Source organism: Sitodiplosis mosellana, unplaced genomic scaffold (genome assembly GCF_009176505.1).
Source record: "Sitodiplosis mosellana isolate CC-2019 unplaced genomic scaffold, AAFC_SMos_1.0 Smas_scaffold_47, whole genome shotgun sequence".
Classification (NCBI taxonomy): domain Eukaryota; kingdom Metazoa; phylum Arthropoda; class Insecta; order Diptera; family Cecidomyiidae; genus Sitodiplosis; species Sitodiplosis mosellana.
The window spans coordinates 1073721-1099626 of NW_022595289.1; the positions used below are offsets into that span (position 1 = coordinate 1073721).

A 25906-nucleotide genomic window follows, 5' to 3' on the forward strand; every position below is an offset into this window, starting at 1 on the left:
TTAACTGAATGAAGGTGATCAAAAAAAAGGTTGCCTAACCTACGGCTATTGTAAAAAGTGTTTCGATGATATTTCTAGAGCTTTGTTCACAAAATGTTCAGCTCTTGGGCTGCGAATAGTTTATTCTAATCTTTTTTTCGATAGTTCTCTCAAAGATGTCCGTTTGAAATTGAGTACTTTGTCATTGAAACATTTTAAATTTAGGTTTTATCTATAAAAAGGTTGCAAATAATTGGATATTTTTGATTTGCAGTTTGTTCCAAAATAATGTTAAAATACCGTGTAAATCATAAATGTATTTTGATAAACAAACCTAGGGAAGAAATTGCAATGTGGTCGTCACGAAATACTCATTTATTGGGATTTAAAATTTTTAATGCACACATGGCTTTTTTTACAATTTTGATTTCCAGGTTAGGTTTCCACTTTGAAAAAAAAAGAAGAACAATAGTGACACGTTACAGCTTACAACTTTTCAATTTTTTCCACGGCAGTCGACGTGTAAAAGACAGATGCATAACTCAAGCCAAACGAACAAACTGCTTTAATGTTTCTCAGTTTCGATTCATTTGGATCAAGTAATTCATCTACTTGTGATGCGATCCAAGATAGTAATGATAGAACCTTTGATAGAACCTTTAACTTTTATTCGATATTTAATGACGATCTTGTAAGTATATGCAAAGAAATACAAAGTATACTCATGTCAAGTCAGGTCGTGTATCTCGTCGATTGCGATATGATGGGGGTGTTTGCTTATGAATATATACCTGCCTGCGAATGGGATGTACATGAATACGCACAAAATATATGCACTGCAAAAACACATTCTATCACAATCATATTTACACAATAAGTTCATCTACGAAAAAAGTGTGTAAATAGCTCGATTGACACCGGTAAACTTTAACACATTTCGTAACACTTGCTTCGATACGTTAAACATTTTGTATTCCACCTACCGACTACTTCTGTTACCGTTCGGTAACTAATTTGTTGTTCGGTATATAATTACCGTGCGGCATGCTGCTATGATATATACGACGTGTGATATCGCACACGTTCCACATACTCACTCAAATGTGCTACTTGGTATGTGCAATGAATACTGTGTCTTATCATCTAAATTAAATTGTGTCTGTTTTTCAGGTACTCTTTGGATCCGCATGTTTCGGTAACAATACACAGCCAAAATACATTCAAATTACAATTTCACATACATATACATGTTTCAGGCCGTCTGCATTCAGTTGTACATTATTTATACACAATGAATTTCTAAACTCAAACTTGAGTTCGCTCAAAATACTCTAGATTTTTTTTCAATATCAAAGTGTTTGTTTTGTCAGAAAAGAAAGAACTGAATGTAAAATTTCCTACTGTATCAAATGGTTTTTCTCGTTTCTCTTGGAAATTGCCGAATGTTGTTTTTTTCTGATATAATATAGTCAGTAGTTCTTCTCAATTCAAAGAAAATTCACTGATTTATATAAATCATCCACAATCATCTTTCTACAAAAGAGTTTCGTGTCAATTCCCTTTTTCCAAAAAAATGGTGATAAATTAAAATTGTCAGTTGTTTGTGCTATGGCGAAAGCGGTCTCATATACATCTATCGCATCATCATGAATGTGTTGTAAACAAAAAATGAATATAAGTAAATAGCAGCAGTAAATGAAGCACACAGAACCAATTGTGTCAATAGACCTTTCTTGTGTATATATTTCTGGAATTTAAAACACACTCAATGTGAGGCACTTTTGCTTCAAAAATAAATGGGTATGAGAGACAATTTTTGTCCAACATAACAAATCGACTTATGCAAAATGTTCGCTACTCTATTTACACTGAACCATATTTCGAATAATGAAAAAATGTTGCTTCGTTCAAATCCACTATGTTTTTTTTTTATTACATTCATTAATTTATCCTATTTGATTCTTCACCATACAGAACATGCGAAGACGAGAAATTCAGAGCTTTACATTGAAGCTGAGCGATATAAAGGAATATGAGGCGGTGCGTCAAGAGCGTTTAGAAAGCATTAAATCACATCAGAATAAAGCAGACAACACCATCATGACCCCAGACAGCCCAATGAAATTGGTTCCAAGATGGGGACCGAAAACCAAACAGGAAATTCGTGAACGTATTGGAATGAATAGTTAAGAAGATAGGAAGAATCTTTTTCGAAAAAAATAATTATAAAAACATTAAACTCAAACATAATCATTAAACTCAAACCAAACATAAAATAGATTTTCTCAATATGTCGAGTCATAAAAAAGAAAAATGAAATAAAGAATAAATAGTTCAATTGTGAACCCCATGCATGACGCCTATTGCATTTCTAAGTTGAAAATTTCATTCCGAACCGAAACTTATTTGCAGCTGAACAAACAAATGTAAGTATTTCTCTTGTAAACGTAAATGTGTGCTGTCTGGAACATATAATGGAGGAATAGGCACCGTTGAGCGTTGTAACAAGTTTCAATGCGAAAAAAATTCAAGTTTTTATTTCTTGTTAAAATAAAATATATTGCAAACGGCTCCATAATATGAAGTTGATATTATTTGGAAACAATGAAGTTGACGTCAAAAGTAGTTCGATCATTAATCGACGATTTTGGAGTCATTTTTGTGGCGTCTCCACTCGCATTCAATTTGTATTGTAGAAGCTTGCTTATCAAAGTTCAAACATCATTGCAAACATATGGAAGTGGAGGAAATGACGCCAAGCTGCACGAGGTTATTTGTTCACCACTGCGGTGTTGCTAATGGCAACAACAACGAAAAACAGCTAATGGCAACAACAACAACGAAATAATACCAGTTTAATTTGAGGCTAGTGATAAAACAATATGAATATAAAGAAACTGTCTTAAAAACTAAACCACAAATGTTGTAAGTAAAAACGTATTATTTTTTTGTTCGAAATGAAAAAAAAAACATATATTCACTTTAGTTCGAATACCGACATTCATGCGCTAAAAAAAGGAAATGAAAATACCGGAGAATATTTGAACAGCGAACCAGATCATTTCAACATTTTATGACCAGAAATGATTAGGAAACGAAACGCACAGCTTCTCAAGGTACGATGTATATAAGGAATACTACTTACACTAACGGCCAAACTGTTGGGTTCTTCTGTTGTCGTTGCAGGAAATTGAAATGAATCGCGCAAGAATTCGTTCTCTATCATTATACAGTCCTTTAGAATCGGTTCTTCAAAATGCAATTTCAAATTATGTTAAACGTAAGATAGTAAAAAGCGACGTTGAGTCAGTGTCGAGCTATGGTAAAAAAACTGAACAAAATCTGCTTTGTAGAGACACATCGCGGCAAAACCCTGATCGAGAGTGATGATTTTTTATTTGCTAAAATGTGTTGAATAAATTTCTTCTTGAACCTCTACAATGACTAAAATTATGCTGAAGGCAGCAAGGCACAGGAAAAATCCAACGAACATCCATCACACTGTAAAAGTCGAGAAAATAAAAATACCAAATATTTTTTTCAAAATCCAGCGGGGATTTCACTCGGCAATGGTGGTACTCACATCCAAGTGGAGAACTCATACGATATTTGGAAAATTGTTGCATTGTGAATGAAAAGACTAATGTTATTTTAATTTAATTTTATTTTCATAATTTTTGTCTCAATTTACAGGCTTACAGGCTTATAATCTTTTCATAAAAGCTTAAAGATTACAAACGCCTTAGAATTAGTTGTGTGGTGTATTCGAATAACTTCCATGTGATTTGAAAAAGAGAGACAATTGCAGTCATTCTAATAAAAAAAACAACAAATTTCCCTACTTTACTGCCATCTGTTTCGAGAGTATTTCTTAGTTTTGCTAAGGAATTGTATCGCTTGTGGATCGCTTAAGTAGCAGCTATGAAGAACTCATGAATAGAAAACAGCATAGAATTTATATATATCTATTAATTTTTTTTCGACATTGTATTAAATAATCTTAAATGGCGAGAAATTAGAATACTCTAGTGAGTATTGAATTGGTTTATCGGTCTTGTATTTTTTTTCTATAATAAATCTCTAAATTAAAAACAAGTTTTATACAAAATGACCAGAGACTTTTCTCGTAAATAATTTCATTTTTTTTAACCTAATTCATCAATTAATTAAATTACAATGAAACTACAATGATTTGTTCGTGATAAATTTCCTTCGATGCGTTTTTTCGTTCTATTGCTTGTATTTAGTGTCCTATTTCGCTGTCACTGTCACTCTTTTCTGAAATTAAAGGAATAAGAGGAAAAAAAGAAGCAGTTAGTTGATGTTGCAGAATGAATGAGCAATTTTATATATGGATATATACCTTTTTTTCCAGGGTAGGCATGTCGTTTAAGTCTATCGTAGAGGTCATCTTTATTCCCGTGCATGCCTGAATATCAAAGAAAGTTGTTATTGGTTATACCATTGGAAATATGAACAATCGAAATGATATTATGTAAACATTTCTTAGAATATTTGATTCGAAGTTGTGTCGTACCTTCTTTCAAGTTGTAAGTATCATTATAAAAATTTGGCATTTCCCAACCATCTTCTTCGTCGTCATCGTAGTAGTGTGCGTAGGTGCTATGGTGGGAGGGTGCAATTGATTCTGCATACGGTGCATGTGCTCCATAGTAGAAATTAACTTGTGATCCAGTTTGATCTATGGCAGGCGTAAGCATTTTCTTTGGGTCTTTCTTTTTCGTCGAACGTACGCAAATCATCCAAATCAATAGAACAATAATAACGATGAATATCACTACACCGGCGATTCCACCAGCAATGTATGCAAATTCAGATCGTTCCAAGCAACGTGGACCGGTAAATGATCCCGAGCATCGACATGACGGTGTTCCTTTCAGATCTTTGACGCATGTGCCGCCATTATCACAATGATTTTCACATACATCCGTACATTCGGTGCCATTTCCATTGAAGCCGGGTTTGCATTTACATTCAAAGTCGGATGTTTCAGGAACCAGAATGCAATATGCGTTTTGGTCACAATGAGTTTGACCTTCTTTGATAGTTTCACATGGGTTCGTACATTCAGAACGGCTTGTAGCACCGATTGATTTCGTACTATGATTTGGTGGGCACGCAATACAAGATGTTTGCTGTGGTTCGGATTGGTAGAAGCCTTTCTTGCACTCCACACACAGATTCAATGTACCATTTAGATAAGTGCCTGGTTGACACACTGGTAGTGAACATTCTTCAATCGATGACGCACCAACTTTTGGTGTAGTTCGTCCTAATGGACAAGATTGACATGTGGGTTGAATGCCCTGCGATCTATATGAGCCACGAGGGCAAGGTTCGCATCGACCATCACTGCCCAACTGTTGACCGGATGCACATTCATCACGACATTCCTCACGAGATGTTGCCTCTGCCGAACGTGTTGTTTGACCAAGACCGCATAAAAGACATGAGAATGAACCTTCTTCTGGTTGATAGAAACCGTGACCGCATGATCGGCAAAGACCGCTTTCAGTGTCCAAGAATTTACCAGGTGGACAACGTTCTACAAAAAAAAGTCAAACAGTTTGGATATAGAGTAATTAAAAAGCGGAAAAAAGAATAAACAATTTATCAAGTCAAACTACCTTTGCAATCTGCAGCTGAACGTGCTCCACTGCCAGCTGTTACGCCAATTCTGCCCGCAATGCTCGGACATCTCAAACATTGCAACTGTCCAGTCTCCGATTGATAACTTCCTTGTGGGCATGGATTACATGTTTTATTTGTTTGATCGAAATATGTTCCTACCGCGCATGGCACTGAAAAGAAGATATTTTTTTTGTTCAGCAAATTTTTTTCTTTCTTTTTTGATTTCTGCTTTATCTGACGTATTTCATATGGCATACAAAGAAAAACTTACCGCAGTCTGGTACCATAACCACTTGGCCACTTGGACAAGCATATTCAGATGATAAGCTCAAGGAAGATGGGTCAGGAATAGTAGTTGGTAAAATATCTTGTACAGCAAATTGATTCTCTTCAAGGATTAATTTTTGTAATAGAGTTTTGACGTCTGATCTCTCTCCAGTCGAAGAATGCAGAATTGGATCACTTTAGAGAAGATCAGAAAATCAGTTAGAAAATTTTGAACCATAATTACATAGAACTGTGTTCTAATTTTGACTTTCCCAATTGGGATAAATGATCATTTGGATGTCATAAATGAAACATATATAGAATGTGAAACGTATTACGTGTCGATCGTACAGTGAATAAATTAAAATACAAATCAAATGAATAGTTACGTAGGGTTTTTGGGTGATTGCAAAAAATTAGTATAGAATTTGGAACATATGTAAAATTAAACACCAACACCAATTAAATTATTTTAACACATGCTTATAACAAAATAGGAGTTAGGTTCGAGATGATACACTCACACAACAGCTGGAAACGCGATTTCCAATGTATACGTATCACCACCTTGCTGTCTACTTTCACGACCTCGTGTGGCTGCATCATTTGTATCCGTAGCTACGTTTCTGTATTGTGTTTATTTCATTTTAGAATGTATACAACAAAATGGTAAACTAAATACCTGAGGATTCCTTACTATATGTATACTGGAACTAACAATTTACTAAAAAAAACTTCAAAATATCTCCTATGTTCATATGTACTATTCTCTACAATGTGCTTAACGAGTGAAATTTCTTTTCACCATATAATTTGTAATGTTATAAATTCGTGTTTTCTTCTAAAATTGGATTGTATTTTTAAATGCACAAATATCTTTTCTAGCTCTACGTAAGATATAGGTACAATGGTTTTTATATCATTCGTTTCTCTAAACTAAAAACTTTCAATAAAACTGATTCCGTATATTCTATAAAACTTACCGTTCGCTTGGAATATTAACATCCACAACATATGTTCCTCCGCTAGTATCTTCTTCAGTTACTTGTCGACGAACACGATTCGCGTTTCCACCGCGATAATGGTCGCAGTTAATGTCAATCTTGATATCTTTGCATTCTCTTGATCCTTCGGCGGAGTATGAACAGAAGTTCCAGTCTCTGTTCAACGAATTAATAGCATTTCGTACTCGTTGTCTCAAGACACCCTAAATTTCGAAGCGAATATACAAGATGATTACAATGATGACTATCTGATATATATTCCTTGCTACTTACTTGACCAGCTTCGTTACATAGCACGTCAGATGGGAACATCATTTTGATTCTGAAAACTCTTTGCGCTGGTTTCGACGCTGGAAATTTGTTGCGAAAATGGATATGAGCCATAATTTTATTTATGCAATTCATATTGAACAGTTTTTAAACTTACGTGAACATGACGGATAGATGAGTGGTTGAGATGGATTTGTTGTTGGACGCCAGAAGCCTTCCGCACCGCATGTGTAAAATTCTGGAACCGGTTCGGAGAAACGTTGACCCTGATGACAGCTAATCTCACATACCTTGAATTGGCCACCAGCTCCCCAATCCTTGCAAACTTGATTGCCACCAACTGGATCGGCTAACGGTGGACAGAATTCGGATAGAACCGACACTTTGAAGCTGCAGCTTGCTGTATTGCCGGCCGCATCAGATGCGAGATATGTGATATCATAAGTGCCCCAAAGTAATGTTTGACCAGAGCGATGTCCACTTCGTTCAATAACTCGTGTTACGCCAACATTATCGACAAATTCAGGTTCATCCCAAGTCACTTGTGCCGATCCATTACGTGAAATAATCCATAAATCTCCTGGACAGTGTTGAACATGCGGTGGCTCTTTATCAACATCGACCTGACTACATGTTGGACCACTGTGCGAAGCAGCACACTTCTTTTGGCCGCATGTCGATGGTACCAAACGTTCAACGCCTCCCGATGTTATTTCATAGCCAGCCCAGTTGAGAATCAGACCACGATACAAAATTGGCTCACTGCGACAATCACGCACTTGTTTCTGAATTTCCGATGTAACATCTAAAGCGCGCAACCAAATTTGAGCTTTCGTGACACGACCTTGGAATCCGGCTTCAGTGTATGCAACCGACGATAAAGATAATTGCTCGGGCTGTGGTTTACCTAAAACTGCCCATACACTAATGAACACGAAAAAATGAATGAATAAAGTAGGTAAAATAAATCAAAATCGGATGTTTTTCCTCGGCTAGCAATTAAACTTACTAATCTGGTAGTTGTCTGCCACTTCCATATTCAGTCTTACTGGCTATCAAGCCTTCGGTGATCAGTAAGAGTTGGCCAGTTTTACCATCCCATACCACGGCAATATGATGCCATTGGCCATCATTAATCGTAGCGTATTCTCTGAATGACAAGAATGCGTCTTGCAAATCACCGAACAGTGAAACTTGAACTCCACTTGAGTGAGCTTGCAGAATTAATCGTCGCTTGGTTGTGACATGTGCTGAATCGACTGCATAAAGTGTGTAGAAGATGCCGGAGTCATCTTTTTGTGAGAACTGCACCCACATTGCAATTGTGAGACTATTGCTGCCACTCGTATAGAACGGAATGACTTGAGCAGCTGTTGAACGTGTTGGATCGCTGAAGTACAAGTCATAGTCCACTTGAATTGCTGAAAAGAAGTGTTAAAATTGAATAAATTAGTATTCACATAGACTAGGCACTCTTTCATCATTCATACTTTTACGGCAATCATCACCAGTCAAGTTGAATGGACATTGGCAATAGAATCCACTAGGCAAATCAATGCATGTTGCGCCTGGTGCACATGACGTTTCCTTACAATCCACAATATCATTTTCACAGTTTTTGCCAGTGAATCTGTTGAAAAAATTACAGTGTTTATTTTAGATGTGATCTTTTTCAATGAATCAAATCGAAATTACCCTGGTTGGCAAATACAAGTGTATCCCTGTCCTTTATCGATGCACGATGCCCCATTTTTGCATTGTCCGGCTTCGCATGCATCAAATTCGTACTGGCAACCAATGCCTGTGTAATCTTCTGGACAAGAGCAGTTTAAACCCGATCCGAAATCTCTGCAAGTTCCACCATGCATGCCTAGAGTTTCAAAAGAACGAAAAAATTAATATTCTACGTTATAGATATAAGTAATTTATGGTCTATGTGTTTATGTACATACATGGATCTCCGACACATCGTTCTGGTGCAACCTAGATATGCATACATGAAAAAAGTTTTATTTTAAATTGATTCGGATCTCTAAAATACTACTATAACTATTATGTTCAACCCACTTCGCATTGTTTTCCATCGGTACCCTTAGGGCAGACACAGAAATAGTCTTGGAAGAGGTTAATACAGGTGGCATCATTCTTGCAGGTGCCACTTGCAACCGAGCACATTTCCACCTCTTTCTCACAATTTTGACCGGTCCATCCGTCCGCGCAGACACATTCATAAGATCCGATACGATCAACACATTTACCTCCGTTTAGGCATGGATCATATTTACAGTCATCGATATTTTCTGTTTTTTTTTTGATTCAATAAAATAGTTGTCAGAATATGCATATTATATTTTCGAAAAAAAATGGTTGCTTGGATGGAACTTACCTTCACAGAGGGTTCCAGAATAACCTGTGCGACATTTGCAAATGAATCGATTGTCGAAATCAATACATTCTTCCGTTCCGACAGGGTTACATGGATCGGATAAACATTCATCGATTTCAGCTATGTATCGAAATTTCATGAAATAAAATTAATTTTTTCCGTCTCAATTTTGATTCATTTTACTCTCTATATATATATCATTACCTTCACATTGTAATCCCACAAAGCCAGGTCTACATTTGCAAACATAACCATCAAGTTCATCGATGCAAGAAGCTCCGTTTTGACAAGGCTCGCTCTTACAGTCGTCTGTCATGTGCTGGCAATTCTTTCCTTCGAATCCTGGCAAACAATTACATTTGTAACCGTCAACCAAGTCAACGCATGTGCCTTCGTTGACACATGTATTATCTTCGCAATCGTTTATATCCGAATCACAGTTTCTGCCGGCCCATCCAGGATGGCATACGCACTCATAGTCAAACAAGTGGTCGACACAAATACCATGCGCACAAGGCTCAGATAGACATAAATCGATCTTTTCGTGGCATCGTTTACCAGTAAATCTATTAAATTCAAATTCAAATTGGAATACAACATCGAACTGTTCATTTACCGATTCCCTTCCGGTTAAATTGAAAATATGATGAATCTTACCCAGGTGGACAGGAACAACTAAAATCGTTAATTAAATCAGTGCAGTTTGCTCCCAACAAACATGGGTTTTCAGCACAATCGTTCACATTAATTTCACAATGTTGTCCACTCCAGCCCGGTAAACAGTCGCACTTAAAGCGCCCTTGTTTCAATGCAATACATGCCGCGCCATTTGAACATGGATTTCCGTTTGTTAAACATGGATCAATGGTTATATCACAGTCGGTACCGGTGTAGCCGCTGCGACACAGACAAGTGTAGTTTCCATAGCCAGGTTCATTCTTGCACATCGCCCGCGTTGGACAAGTATCTAATCGACAGTCACTTTCTTCATCTTGGCAATTTTCACCTGTAAATCTGTTCATTCCAAATTCAAATAAAATGGTTAAAAACGTATTGTCTACTGTTTCCTCACATTTGAATAGAAATATAAAATATCTACAACATACCCTGGAGGACATTTGCACCGGTATCCTTGAGGTAAGTCAGTACAGCTACCACCATTAAAACAAGGTGACGAGGCGCATTCATCTATATCAATTTCACACCGTCGACCCGAAAATCCAGCGGGGCAGAAACTACGTAATTGAATTGTTACAAAAAGAAATATATTGAAAAATAAAAAATTGGGAAAAAAGAAATAGCTAACAGCTAAATGCAATGTTATGAGAAATGTTTACCATTGTACTGTATGACCCATTGGTACACACAAACCACCGTGTTGACAACTGTTTTCAGTACAAACTACAGGTTTACAGTCTTCACGTCCAACTGAACCTGGACTGTCAGTTTTCATATTGGTTGGACATTCATTACATGTATTTGTACCCACGACATTCTGATAGAAATGAAGCGGACATGCACTACATGGGGATAGACCCGTTGATGAATAGAATCCTGAAAATTGAGAAGAAATAACACGAAAAATTGAAATACATGTTTCTACAAGACACGAAGGAATGAATGTGTGCAAACCTGGTGCGCATTTCGATCGACAGCGGTCTTTTGAAGGAGCAGCTGGTTGGAAAGTGAATGTATTTGCAGGGCAGGCCTTTAATAATTGAAGGATCAAATTGATTAAAAATCTTGTTACTATTAACTTTACAAAAAAATTGTACTTCAAGCAAGGGACCACCTACCTGACAATCCTTGAAACCTCCGGTTGGTGGTTCAGCTGAAAAGGAATTGCGCGGACATTCCAGGCAAGGAACCATACCAGTTGGCGAAAATGTGCCATAACCGCAAACTGGAAGACATTCGTTGATTGATTTGGAGCCTTCTTCTCGGGTATATGTTCCACTTGGACATGCAAGACAATTGCCCTGTCTATCGCGATTCTGATAGAATCCACGTGGGCAGTATGTACATGAGCTTTGTTTTTCTCCTGCGTAAGTACCAGCTGGACAATGCAAACATCGGGGAACATTACTTGTGTCCATGTTCAATACTTCACCAACACTACATTCAAATCCGCGAGCAATGTTACTTTTCAGTGCTCTTAATGGTGGACATTGATTGCCAATGTTCGACACATTTAGCAGAGGTTCAATGACTGCACTTGCGTACGGCACTGAAAGATCGAATATTAAATTCAATGTTGAACCGCACAGATCGTACAATTGTGGCTGACGAATGGCTGGTATCACCACTAGAATAAAGTCCAATCTCACTACATTTTCATCCAATAACGTGGACATCGAACGAATAAATGATACATTCATATTAACATTAACGGCAGAGCAACGTGACGAAAGAACTTCGTTCAAAGAACCATAGTATTGTTGAAGCCAGTCTTGATATTGTGATAAACATGAATGAATAACAACTCCATTTGCACGATAAGTAACGGTTGCAGTTACATGGTAATCGGCTTGCTCGGTATTCTCTGAAACACAGTCGGGTACAACCGAAGTTGGACGCCATATACGTGACTTTTCACATGTGAATGATTTGACCTGATCTCCATCGGTGAATCTAAACCCTGGTTTACATGAAGCACTGCATTCAATACCTCGGTCTCCGGTTAAACAATTTATAGCACCATTCACTGGTGCTTGAAGCTCCCAGTCGACGCACGGCGATGCTTGTACAGATACCTGGAAGTTGCACGATGCTTTGTTTCCAAATTTATCAGATGCGATGACTGTGACATTTTCAAACTTTCCAATCGGAATAGTTGCTCTGGATGGAATGAATGACAGCATCACATCACCAGAATCGTCAGTAGCTGTAATTTTCTTTCGAGTATCCGTGAAATTTACGGTGTAGCTGTCTAGTTTATCAACCAGTTCGATAACGTAGCTTTGTGGACAGCTCAATTTGGGTGGAGTTACATCGGGAACCGTAATGTTTATCTCACAAATGGCGACGTTTCCATCATAATCAAAAGCTACATATTTAACGACTGTGTCTTGGAAGATGTGCATTGGTGTTTTGAAGCTGGGTGGCTTCACTTCTAAACGAGCTATCGATCCAGAGTTGTCAACGGCCGTGGGTTCCGTGAAATTCACCGGTAAAATGGCACCATTAGCATCACGTCGGACGATTATTGGTTGCTGTGGACAGTTTTGGAACACCGGTGGCTCATTATCAACACATGGCGAGTATCCGTAATCGTATCCAAGGAGGGGTTCTTTGACCGGCTCTTCGCAGCCCATCAATTCAAATTTCAAACAAGCGTTATCCATGTAACTTACAATGCCCAGGATTACGAATCGGGCTTGAACATATTTCGGCAATGTGATCATTGCCAATTCACCGTAGTTACCCGGGTCTCGCATTGTAAGGTTGAAATTGGGGAAATATACGACATAATTTTCACTCTCCGATTGTTTGTAGAAGAATCGAATCTCCGTCTATAAACATAACAAAAGAAAATAACGAAATATGTTGAAAGGGGTTTCCAATTCACAATTGTATGACTTATTTGAGTTGATTATTACCGGTCGTCCGACGATATCATTTGTAACAACACCTTTGACTAAGATAGCTTTTACCCTATACACTTGACCCAAATCAACATTGACGTAGGTAAATGCTTCTTGTCTACCACACCATCCAGTAACGGAATTCAAACGAATATTTCTAGCTTCATAGTTCATTCGTTCGGAAGTGGCATTAATTGCACTATCTGGAATGCGGCCAGATGTTATTCCCAACGGTTTGATTACTTTACATTCTGGTTCACGAATACAGGTGATTGGTCTCGGATTTATAAGAATATAGCCAGGTCTTGAGCAACTGAACAGCACTTCAGAACCTACATTAGAATAATATGATTTTGTTTTTGAATTTATTCTGAATCCGTATTATTTGAAAACATTTTATGTAGACATGTTGCAGTTAAATTACCTTGTTCATAGCTTCGTGCAATTTGCGAACCATCCGATGGTCGGCCAGGGTCTTCACAAACGGGGCCTTCACAGCGTAAGTCACCAAAGTCCCAGATCCCATTCGATTGACAGCGTACGACGTTATCATTTTTCTCGGTTTGCCCAGCCAATTTGAATGTATTTTGGCAACCGAAGAAGAATTGGTCCTTGTACTTGGTTGCATCCACACGGTATTGGCCGTATTCAGCACCAGGGGTTGGCATAGGTTCGCCACAGTTTGCTCTCTCACAACTTGGTGGAGCACCAGAAAACCAATAGTCGAAGGGAAGTCCTGGTTTTGGATCGTACACACATTGTCTGAACGTTGATGTTGCTGTATTTCTCAAACTTCTACCAACTGATTTGCATGTTAAAGTCACATTTTCCTTGAAAGGCACTAAAACACTCTCTACATTCGCTCGAATAACATCGAGTCCAGTAGATAGATCACCACCAAGTGACACACATTGTGCGGCTGAGAAAAAAAAGTTCATACAATTACAATGGACCATTTTTATATCTGTGGATAGAATCATTTTTTTCGAATACTTACGTTCGCATTTCGGGATTGTTCCATTCCATTGACCATTCGATAAACACAAAAGTGCTGAATTACCTCCCATTACATAACCAAAATCGCATTGAATTTTGACTAAATCACCAAAGTGATACTGCTTTTTGGTCGACAAAATTATTCCATTTTCTGGTGATTCCAAAGTCGGACACAAAACTGGCACACACGATTTATTCAATTGCAATGAATCGCCGTCACGTAGACCTGATTCTGTTTTCTCAATCATGTATCCAGCCGTTCCGTTAGATGTAAAAAGTTCAAAACCAGAGTTGCAGCCACACGAAAAGCCACCTGGGGTATTGATGCACTTTTGATCACATCCACCATTATTTTTAGCGCATTCATTTATATCGACGCAATCCAAGCGTGTACATCCAATCACATCCAATCGTAAACAAGGAGCACCGACGTAATCTTGAATGCGGAAACGTACATATCTGGCTTCGATCGGAATTGGCAAATTAAGAATCGACACAATAGTTGGTTCCAAAATTCTGAATTCGACCGCGGTACCATCTGGATTGGCGTAGTCCTTGTAAATATCAGCCAAATCATCAGTATATTGCAATCGAACGGCTGAAGTAAATGCTAGACCGTCGTTTCGTTGCACAGACATTGTACGGAAACCACGAATAATGGTCGGCGCTTTGAAGTCAATAGTAACCCAGTTTTTGCTCGGTTCGTTTGAATTTCCGCACCATCCTTCAGCTGCATTCAATCGAATATTGTTTTTATCAAAGCCATTTTCTGTTGACGATACAATAATACTTTCCTCCGAGATTCCCATATTAGCTAAACCAAGTTCACCAACGGGACGACACTCCGTTGTTGGTGCAAAACCTTTTTTGCATTTGCACTGGAACGAACCCGGTGCATTTTTACATTCGGTCGAAGCTAAATCGCATTGAGATTGATTACATTCATTTATGTCCTCACAAGTTGGAACGTTGTCAAAGTTCTGTTCGGAACTACAGCGTATGATATTTGTTCCATTCAACTTGTAGCCTTTGTAACACTGAACGCGTGCCTCATCTCCGAAAAAGTATTGGTGTTCTGTATCAACAATGAAACCATTTTTCACTTCAGGAATACGGTGACATTGTTTTCGCATGCATGTCGGAACAACGTCACTCCAAGTTCCGTTCGACATACAAATGAGAACCGGATGACCAGAGCGTGCATAGCCCGGATTACATTCGTACCGAACGATCGACCCATAACTTCTACCGCCACCATTCAATAATGTCACATTTGCGTGTGCCACCTCAGGCAGTGGGGGACACTGTGATGCTAAGCAAAGCGGTTGAGCAGACCAATGACCGTTGGCCAAACAAGAAATTTTTTCGGTGGGTTTGCCTGATGAAAAGGCGAATCCAGCATAGCATTGGTAAGTAGCAGCACCATTGTAGGTAACATTCGATGAAAAAATTGAAAATCCGTTGTCAATTTGTGGAACAGGACCGCAGTAAACCTATATGAAGTTGGATTGAAAATAATTCCATCAGAAAACGAATGAATGAAAACAAAACCAAAAATTCAATCATATACACACTTCTTGACATTTTGATATGTATTCGACGCTCCATTTGCCTCCCTTTTGACAAACTGTTTGAATCTTATTTTTGCCTGTAGCAAACTCTTGACCTATAAAAAAAATGAAAAATAAAATAAAATAATTGTTAATTACTCACTTCGACGGAATTTCGTTTTTTGTGAAAATCACAAACAAAGTATGCCTCTTACCGGTTGGGCATGTAAATTGTACAACTGTTCCAAATGCTGTATCTCTGCTGGAGGCCAGCGCACCTTCTCCTGGTCTTAAGTCGGGACAATCGGCTGAAAATGTAGCCGAAAAACCTGCTCCATTATGCAGTGGATCAGAAATGAATCGAACCAACATTTCACCCGACGAAGCAGTTAGAGTAATTTTTGGAATTGTTGCTCCAGTAAACCCATTGCCTGAGTGTAACCGAAGACCCGATATCGAAGAACCATCATACACTTGCACCATATCGGTTGAATGCACGTTGAACTTATCGAATCGCAGTGATAGAGGTGTCTGATTTGGATTTTTTACTTTGAATATGCACTCTTGATTGTTTGGATAGTTGCTCAATCCAAATGCAGGCGACTGAATGGTTCCATTATAGGCATGAAGTGTTGCACGACATCCTTGTGTGTATCTTAGATTGAATCCCTTTCCAGATTCACCGAGACTTGTCTTGAAGTACAGATAAAGTTTGTTGCCTGTTGAAATTATTACTCGCGTATTCTCGTCTGTCTTGCCAGATAAACGCGCCAAAACTGAACTATTCGGCGATTCACCGTCTCTGATAAATGATCGAAAAAAAAGAATTAGAATAACAGTTAGCTATTTAACAGCAACTGAAGCCGCTGTTTCAAATCCCAATCAGAATCGGTACCTGATGAGTAGATAATCACGTCCGCGAACCAAGTCCAAATCTTGAACTTCGACGGATATTATTTTGCCAGGTTGTGCTTGCAAGATGTACAAGCATTCTAATCCGGCTGGATATAGTTTTGGATATCCACTGCTTGTTAATATTTGCCCTTGGCTTGATGCCTGCAATACGCCGCCGCATGATTGTGGTTCCGTTTTCCATGTTGCACGGAAACCTTTGCGCTCAACACTACCATCAGACGTAAACTTAACAATCATGAAATTTGAAGCAGTGATAAACGGTTTGTTGCCCAATTCTTCACGTCCCGAAAGTGTTGCCAATGAAACTGCCTTGTCTTCTGTACGACCACCAACTAAAAGTTGGACTGTATCAAACGTTTTTTCGGTCTCAAACTCTTGGAATTGCAATATGATGTTGCTACCGATTGGTCCCTCCAAAATCCATTTGCATTTGGACAGTGCATTGTATTTGTGTGGGTAGTTTGGTGATTCGATCACATCGCCACTTGACTGCATGTGAAAGTTACAGTTGGCTGGACAATCAATTTCATCCGAGCCATCCGCACAGTCATCTACACCATCACAGCGAAATGCTTGGTTCACACATTCACCATTGGAACAATGCACCGAATTCTGTGGGCATGCTGCCGACTTGCACATGAATGGTAACAAACTTTCACACGTATCTAGTTCCCATGATTGGGCTGATTGTGATTCGGATGTCACTGCTACGCATTCACCTACGTCTGGGTTTGGCTGTTTCAGCGACCAAAATCCAGAATATTGTGAAACCAAAGTGCCGGCTGCTGATTCTAATGTATTCGTTCGTAGATCGTCAAGTGTTGCTAAACCCAGCCAATATTTGTTTGCTAGCCGTTTATCGTTCGCTGAAGCAAGGGATAGCGTTACATTGTTTTCCGTAAATGAATCGATTGTAATTAACTCTGCTCCATATCTGAAAGCCACAAGACAATGAAATTATTTTAGAAATGAAACTCTCACTGATGGGCATTCATTGGGCGGCGATACTTTGCATCTTTCGTGAAATCATCATCAAATCAAATTAAGGAAAAAAATATACGTATATCAATACAAAACTGCAGAAAATGGACAAATTTACATTCGCTCGCATTCATTTTTTTCGCTTGGTTTCTTAAGAAAATTCATATTTGATACGCACACTTTTACCACCTGCCTCATATACCTCTCGAAGAAATATACTTTTTCCAAAATATTGCGTGTTAGATAACCTTTTTCTAATTATTTTTTTATTGAATAATTTCTTCAAACAACTTGTGAAGGTTGTGTCTGATTTGTTTATGTTTTTACGTCCACCATAGTTCCGTTATTCATAGTGATTTTATTTAAATTTCGAAGTTGAAGAGATTGTGGTTATCGTATAATGCGTATAATGTTTGTGTGTGTATGTGTGTGTACGTATGAAGATGAGAAAACATATTTTAAAGTAAACATGGCCAGTGGTCACGTTTCAACAAGAAGAAATGACCTATTTGCTGTATTAATTTATCATTTAAGTTTTACACTCTACCACTTCATTAACTGGAACAACCTAACACTAGACTCGGTGTTCTTGTTGAAATTCGTTGAGATTTATGATGAAATATTTTGGATGTTTCTGTCATTGTACATTTGGGTTAAATTTAGTGCAAACCGTGGATGACATATTTTGAGAGAAAAAAAAACATTCAAGAAAAGAACTTACCGTCTACAGAGCTCTGCAGCTTTTTCCCATGAATGTTTAATGCCAAAATATTTGTAACAGTTTAAACCACGTAATTCCCAACCTACAAAAAACAATGTTCGCAATAAGAATTAATCGTATAGGAGCATTTGAGCATGTTGTTAGAGCCACTTTTCAACTCATTAAACATTCATTCAAATGATTGCAATATTTGAATGGGTTTACAAATAATTTTCTTATGGCGTAAACTATACCTCAAACCAATATATAATGTAACAATTATTATTTGACTACACCTTAGAAAAAAGTTTTTTTTCTTTGTATGATGCTATTACTTTTATATTACAAGAAATAATTCGATGGTATTGAATTGGGCGCGTTTTTGTCGTTAAAATTCAGTAAAAGTGCCAGATTAAAAACCTTCGAAACCGTATTTCAAATTCATTTAATAAAATGATTTGAATTGTGCTTCTAAAAGGTAAGAGGAAATGTCAACAAAGACAACAGTTATTTTCCAATCGCCTTTCGCTACTTTCCGCTAAGTTCTTTAAATTCTTTGAACTATCCACTTCAATAGATATAGTTAGTCGATCATTAAAAGCATGACAAATGTGCTTCAAGAAGAAATCGACGTACTCGAAAGTGATTTTTTGGTATTATTTTCTGCGCTTTCTATTACAAGCCCAGAATAAATTAGCGAAAACAATGCCATTGAACTCTTTTTTTTGTCTTGTTTCGTTGCTTATGGTGTACGGCGGTGTTGTGAATTACAATTTTCACCTAAATCGAACTTGTCCAAACGTGAGTAAATTTTTATTATTCGTTCAGAATAGTCACTTGTTCGGTGTAGTGGACGCCACGATATCATATATATATATATATATATATATATACTGTACAGTAAGTCGCATGGAGCTTCTAATTTTGTTTAAATTAATAAATTCAGTGCTTGAATAACGGGTAATTCTGATAAGTATTCAATATCCAACCTTAAGATTTGAATACACAACGTAGCTAGGTAAATTTACGGAAATTATTCTTGTACAATGTACATTTATACATATGTTTACCAATAGCCAGCAAATAATTGTTATTTGAATGCGAAAACAACAACAACAAAAACGAAGCCACATTTTTCATAAATTTTCCACAAGATATCATCACATGTATTGGGCATTAAAGTCGTTTGTTTATTTGATATGATACACAGAAACATTGGATTGACATGAAAAATAGAATAATGATAAGATGCAAGAGGTTATTGGCCTTGAAACGATCGGAAGCGCACACAGTCTATTTTTAAAATGCAAAAATCATTCGACCATAATGCGCTTGCATATACAAGCAGAGATGCTCTGCTTTTCTTCGGTTCAATGGCAACTGGAAATTACTTTTTCTCCTTCTCTTACTCGACTTTCTGCTTCTTGTATACGAATGAAAAATTGAAGCAATTTTTCTGATGTTTAACAATCATCGCATTGGTGAGAAATACTTCATTCTTATGTTGTAGCACATAAAATATGGGAACTCAATTATTTTGTAGCATTGTTTCGAAAGCAAATGTTGAAGAATTGTCATTGGTAATAATCTAATAAACACAAAAGTTCGTGCACTCCATTTTTATTGTCAATGTATTGAGATGATTTAAATTGGATACTAATCAAAGTTGTTGGCGACTTTTTGGAGAATGTTTCAAGGTTAAACGCGACTTTGCTGCGACTAAAAAATATCGAACACCCACAAAAAATCCATTTTTATACGCAAATTCTTTTTGGTAGGCCATACCAGTTTCGCTTTTGTTAACATTTCAATTTCTTGTGCAAAAGAATACATCAACAAATTAGTACAATATAAAATAGAGCATATAGTTACCGTTGGGGCATGAAAACAGTTCCTAGGGTAGGAAAGAGGAAGAAAAATAAAATTAATTCTGTTTCTTTTTTCAAGCAATTTGGTTTACAATAGAAATTCAATTGGGTATTTAGTCAAAATAAAGTCTGAATAATTTCTATACAATATCTGTGAATTTCTTACCTGCGAGGAAATTGATGAGACAAAGGCGGCCAGCCAAATCACGACGGCTGCCGATCCCGACCTCATTTTTTCTGCATAACAAAATAAAAAAAAGTTGGAATCAATATTTGATAGTCTGATTGGTTACCAAATATCGTTCAATAATAATTCAATATAATGGATAAAATATCGAATAATCAACTTGGATGTATATTTGCTAAATGGCAGTTCTTTTTTTGCACTTTGACCATTTCGAATGTTCGTTTAAAATATAAAATGGCATTGAAGGTTTTTCCCACTGGCGACAGCCATTGTTCATGCGAATAACATAAGAAAATAGAGAAATTTGACTACTTTTGCTTTTTAGTACCAATACCTTTTGTAAAATATTTGGTATCGGTAAATCTTTGTAACATACATTCGTGTAATGTACAATACTATTAATGAATTCAGGCATTTGACCCAAAGGCATTAATTCATTAAATCTCGTTGTTTACATCACACAGAGTACATTGAAAAAGAAATGACAAAAATGCAGTCGATCATCGAAATTCAATACGTTTAGACTGAATGAATGAAAATAGAGACTGGGAGACAAAGAAAAATGTAAGAAATGTAAGCACAATTTATGTGCCAAAAAGTAACATAAAATACGGAAGCCTTTCTTGTACTTGAATTTCTTTTGCATAGAACTAATATAATCATTTTCAAAAAGATCACAGACAAAAGTAAATATACACATAATACATATACACCTGTTTCATATGCTGTGTAAAAAACATTGCTTGATGAAAAATCAAAACCGCCAACGAATTACATGAAAGTATTTCTAACGTATACTATATGTGCAAAGCTCTGAACACAAGCACAGTGAGCATGGAATAACACTAATTATGTTGAAATAATGAAAAGATTTGAAGTAGGACACGAACAAGATATTTCTGATAGAAAGCGGTTTTCGTTCTATGCAATACGTATTACATAGAGTATGTAAGTCTAACACAAGACTACAAGACTTCCAGAGCACACAATAAATACATACACTCAAGCGGCGTGTAGCGATTATAAAAAAATCAGACAGAGTAAAAGTCGATTCATGCGGAAATGTGCTCATTTTATTTATCGTAATGCTGCGTGCGTCTCGAATGTTGATTTCCAAACAGAGTTATAATTGTGAAAATACTAACTGGTCAAACATCAAGTATACACGACGATGGTTATTCGGTTTGAAGGCATTTACACCTTTTCCCATAAATAGACGAGGAAAGAAATGCTGATAGTTTGTCATCTGTATTGAAAATGTACGGTTCATTGGGCTTTGGAAAAAAATGTACATTTCTTTACTTGGAATTTCATGAGTTTTACTCTTCTTTCATTATATATTAATATTATGTCCAAGCTACGCGCATATTGGAAAAAATATACACTGCGTAAATATGGAAAATGATGTTTCCCAAAAAAAACACTAATCGACTTCCAACTTATGTAGAGCAAATGAACGATGGTCGAAATTACACGTTACGATCAACGTTGATCGGTTTTCATATAGTGATTTACATATGACAGCGGAAAATAGAAAAAAGTTATAATTGTTCGAAAAATTATGTCACATTCACTAGCAAAAATACAGAAATAAAAACAAAATTACCATCGTTGAGTTTACCACTCGATGTAATACGCAAGTGAACAATGTGCAAAACAGTTGATTTGAACTTTAATTGTTTTCTCAGTTGTCGAGTTCCACGTTTTTAGGTTACTGTAAAATGTTAAGTTAGCGCTGCACAAAAACGTAATTGAAATGATTTGCAACAGAATATGTGAACTTTATGAATCACATTGTTTTCTTTACTTCTTGGGCACGACAGCGGGTGTTGGTGTTTTTTTTTCTTTGTGCGGTCTCATTCAAAGTGTGTGAAAAAATATATTTGTAACCGTTTTGAATGCGTAAACTCTATAAGAATGCAATACATTCATGTTCAACTGATGGCCAAATGCAAGGATACTGAAGCGGTGAAGCGGTTTTGCATAGCTTTCAGTAAAATATTTCATTTTATATATGATTGAGAAGTCTTTGGATTGACTTTTGATTAACTTAAAAAATACAAAAATCTTCATGCCAACGATAAAAGGAAAATTACAGCTATTTTAAACTTGTATACGATGTTTACTAAACATAGCAATATCCTTTGGGCTTTACTTAAAATCGGATTAAATTTGGACATGATTATATACAGGGAATAATCGGCACTGTTAGAATGCATACTTTGAACAAGTCTGGCTGCCGATTGACCACATCCATTGTAAAAGTAGTACGCATATAGTATATACCATGGTGTGTACAGTGTACAGCCAAATTTATAATTTTAAAACGCTGTTCGGCATGTAAGGATATATTCAAAGAGGCTCTTTTAACAGATCGTAAATACGTACGGATGTATATACGTATGTATGTATGTATGGATGTAGAACAAACAATAATAATACCGTTGCCGTTGCCACTACAGATAGATAGTGCACATTTATGCTATGCTATGCATAAGAAACTAGAGAGAAACCATGAACAATGAATCAACTTCGAAGTCTGCACCTTAAGCTGAAATAACACATAAATATTTGTGCTGTTATTATTTTGGGTTTCATGTTTTCTTCGAGCTTGTTGTGCTTCGCCTGTTTACACGTGTTTGTAATGATTGGGCACGAGAGTATACCTGCTTTTCAGCACTTTTTCGAAATAATGCGAATTGTACTCAAGCCATTTAACATATTTAGCCAAAACGCCTTCAGTTCCATCATATTTTAGCGATAGTTCGTTGCAGTGCATATGTCTGCAAAATGCGAATACCAAAAATATCAATACTCTTGAAAGTAGTATATGGAAATGACTATTTACACGATCACGAATCTTAAATATTTGAAATAAAAAGGCGTCGTTGGGCGGGTGAATGCTTCACCGAAACGAAAATGAATGGAATGGAATGGATACGAAATCGAAAGATTTGAATTAGTCATATATTTGATATATACATAAACCACCGAACAATTTATGCAGCACATATATCCAGATAAAATAATAAGTGGTGATGATGATGACCAAATTGCACATTAATAATCCGCATGTAACTTTATGCCGTTAATAGCTGAATTCGGACACCTATCGGTTTTTTTGCTATGTTGAAAAACCACCTTTTTCGATATTGACGTGGCTCTGCGACGAAAGAAATGGACACAGTGTTTATGCGACGGAACCGGTTTTACTTTTTTTTAATTTGAAAAATTCAACAGTTACGTTGGGTGACTGTCATCAATTTCGGAATATATTTGGTTGGAATTATCTATAAGATGTGATCGTTTTTCTCGTGTGAATCGAAATATATATGATGTTGAAAAGAGAAAGATCGTTAAGCACGAATATAATACACTTGTTATATAACGTCATCTCAACTGGAGGATATACTACGATGATGATTGATAAACTAAAACAAATTCGCGCTGCCGAATATCAATGAATTTTTGTTGCTCCGCATCATTTAAATCAAAATGAATAATTTAATTTAAACTGAACATATTTGGGATGAATTAAATAGTACTTACCTAAATGTCTATTATCTTCACAAATATACCGTTATATCGGATATTCAGATCAGGAAATCCAAATGTAAATTCAATCCACACACTTATTATATGCACCTATTCCGTATTTATCGTCTTCACAATTCACAATAGTGTTATAAAATGAAATCCATCACAGGCAAACAAATGATTCATGACACTTTTTTTCATTGGAATAATCGTTGTTGATGTTCAATGGCCAAACTAGAGAAGAGAAATTATTATTCAATTGGCACAGTCTTTCAAATACGCATTCGTCGTCGCAAATACATTGGTTGTTTTGAGTGTAAGACTTATTTAAACTTGCAACTTATATATTCACAATGTGATGATCGTGAGTAAAATAAGAACAAGTCGCAAAAGTACTTCTTCCGTGGAAAGGCATTCAGAGTTTTCATAGTCGACACGTTACAATATTACAAGTCGACCCGGAGGCTTTGGTCAACTAAATAGAATTTTTCACGAATAGCGTTTCGAATGAAAATAAAAATTTCCGCTGAATTGTCGAACAACAAACAAAATGAGAACTCGCCACTATTTCTATACATTCAAGTGCCTTTCCTTTTTCATCATCATCGTCATCGTCATCATCATCATCATCATTATCATCATATTTGCCACAATAATTGAAGCTCGCCACCGTTTCTTTCGTATTATTCGCTTAGTATTATTATTTTTCATTGAAACGAAACGAAACAAAAAGAAATGAAAGAATTGAAATGAAATTGTGTTAAGATCTCTTCGTACGAGGTGCGTTTCAAAGTATATAAGAGAAAAAGAGTAACTCAACACGCAGCTCAATAGCACAATCGACAAGTACATTTTTAATCATAAATAAGGCGGTGGTCATACTACGGTTGGTGCAAACCGCTTTCTCTATTTCTTCCTGCATAATGAAAAAGACAATTCTTTTTCTATTGCGCGCATGATGACTCACTTTTTCAACGCTTGGAATATCAATACAATACGATTAATTGAGCGCTAATTTGTGACGTTTTCAACTTCCAATTGTTTATGGCTGCTCTAAAAAAATATTTTGGCTACACTAAATATCAGACAAAAAGTTTCATGAAGCAAACATTTTGAGCGCAATTAGTGCCTATTGAATGCATCAATCTATGGTTTATATATTTAACATAAACCACAGGCGATGAATTTAACAATCATTAAACTCAACACTCTAATTTGGACGTGTTTTAGGCGGTTTCGTATTCGTTTTATCGTCGTTAAAATGTCCTTCATCCTCATGATCATATCGAATTTAAAGGTATGGGGTCTCCAATTGAGTTAGAATAGATGTATTTCGTACACTATTTGATCACACATTTTTGGCCTATGAATTTTATACTCTCTTAAAAATAGGTTGATACACTAGCCCCAAAATTTCGAATAAAAATTGTAAACACATCCAGGGAGCACCAATTCAAATTTTACCGGCACTAACTGAGCACTAATTTGATGCAAACCAAAATGTTAGCGTATTGATTGGCCAACACCGAGCTGGAGATTTATGTAGCTATACCGCTGCACTTTTAGTCGATTGGAATAGAACTACTGTTGAATTCCCTTCTCTTCCATTCTTTTAACTCAATGCCATTATCCACGGAAGATCTATCTAAATATCACTAGTAACAGATCACAACGAATAGCACACATAAACTATGGCTTAAATTCATAGTCAAATTTTAAAAATTAACACAAACATAACAAAATATTGTACTGATTTAATGTAAGACACTCTTATTCAAATATATCAGATATAATGAAAAAAAAAGATCACATACTTCATACTTCCTCTGCTGACGACAGTTAACCACTTACTGATTTGAATGGTAAAGGTAAACGGTCGCACCGCAAAGAAAAGAGCAGTGTTAGGAAGCCATACTTCGAAACGTATTCAACAACAGTAAAAATTAAAATTCTTTCTACACAAGTTATTTCTTCAACCCAATACAAATACACCTTCGAGGAATGATGGCTACGCCACAGTATGGATACAC

At 36.6% G+C, this 25906-nt stretch overlaps 1 protein-coding gene and 1 long non-coding RNA gene across 2 annotated transcripts; one reads left to right on the forward strand and one right to left on the reverse strand.

Moving 5' to 3' along the window:
• The first annotated feature begins 2734 nt into the window (after positions 1 to 2734).
• Positions 2735 to 3624, forward strand: LOC129570267 (uncharacterized). The gene is made up of 3 exons (XR_008688104.1): positions 2735 to 2904; positions 2966 to 3095; positions 3166 to 3624. It is a non-coding gene; the product is annotated as an uncharacterized LOC129570267 (long non-coding RNA).
• A 1-nt stretch (position 3625) lies between these two features.
• LOC129570266 (sushi, von Willebrand factor type A, EGF and pentraxin domain-containing protein 1) lies at positions 3626 to 25808 on the reverse strand. The gene is made up of 32 exons (XM_055449810.1): positions 25691 to 25808; positions 23889 to 24110; positions 20319 to 20389; positions 20157 to 20178; positions 18306 to 18387; positions 16584 to 17537; positions 15904 to 16490; positions 15713 to 15804; positions 14140 to 15631; positions 13567 to 14061; positions 13158 to 13474; positions 11355 to 13070; positions 11191 to 11266; positions 10896 to 11112; positions 10665 to 10793; positions 10216 to 10572; positions 9763 to 10124; positions 9559 to 9678; positions 9240 to 9472; positions 9125 to 9155; positions 8868 to 9042; positions 8663 to 8802; positions 8182 to 8593; positions 7330 to 8096; positions 7176 to 7252; positions 6882 to 7105; positions 6423 to 6524; positions 5903 to 6093; positions 5628 to 5801; positions 4517 to 5545; positions 4343 to 4408; positions 3626 to 4257 (listed from the first exon to the last, which is right to left on the reverse strand). The coding sequence occupies exons 3-32, from the start codon at positions 20382 to 20384 to the stop codon at positions 4223 to 4225; spliced, it is 10740 nt and encodes a 3579-aa protein (XP_055305785.1). The 5' UTR covers positions 20385 to 20389; positions 23889 to 24110; positions 25691 to 25808; the 3' UTR covers positions 3626 to 4222.
• Between the last annotated feature and the right edge of the window lie 98 nt (positions 25809 to 25906).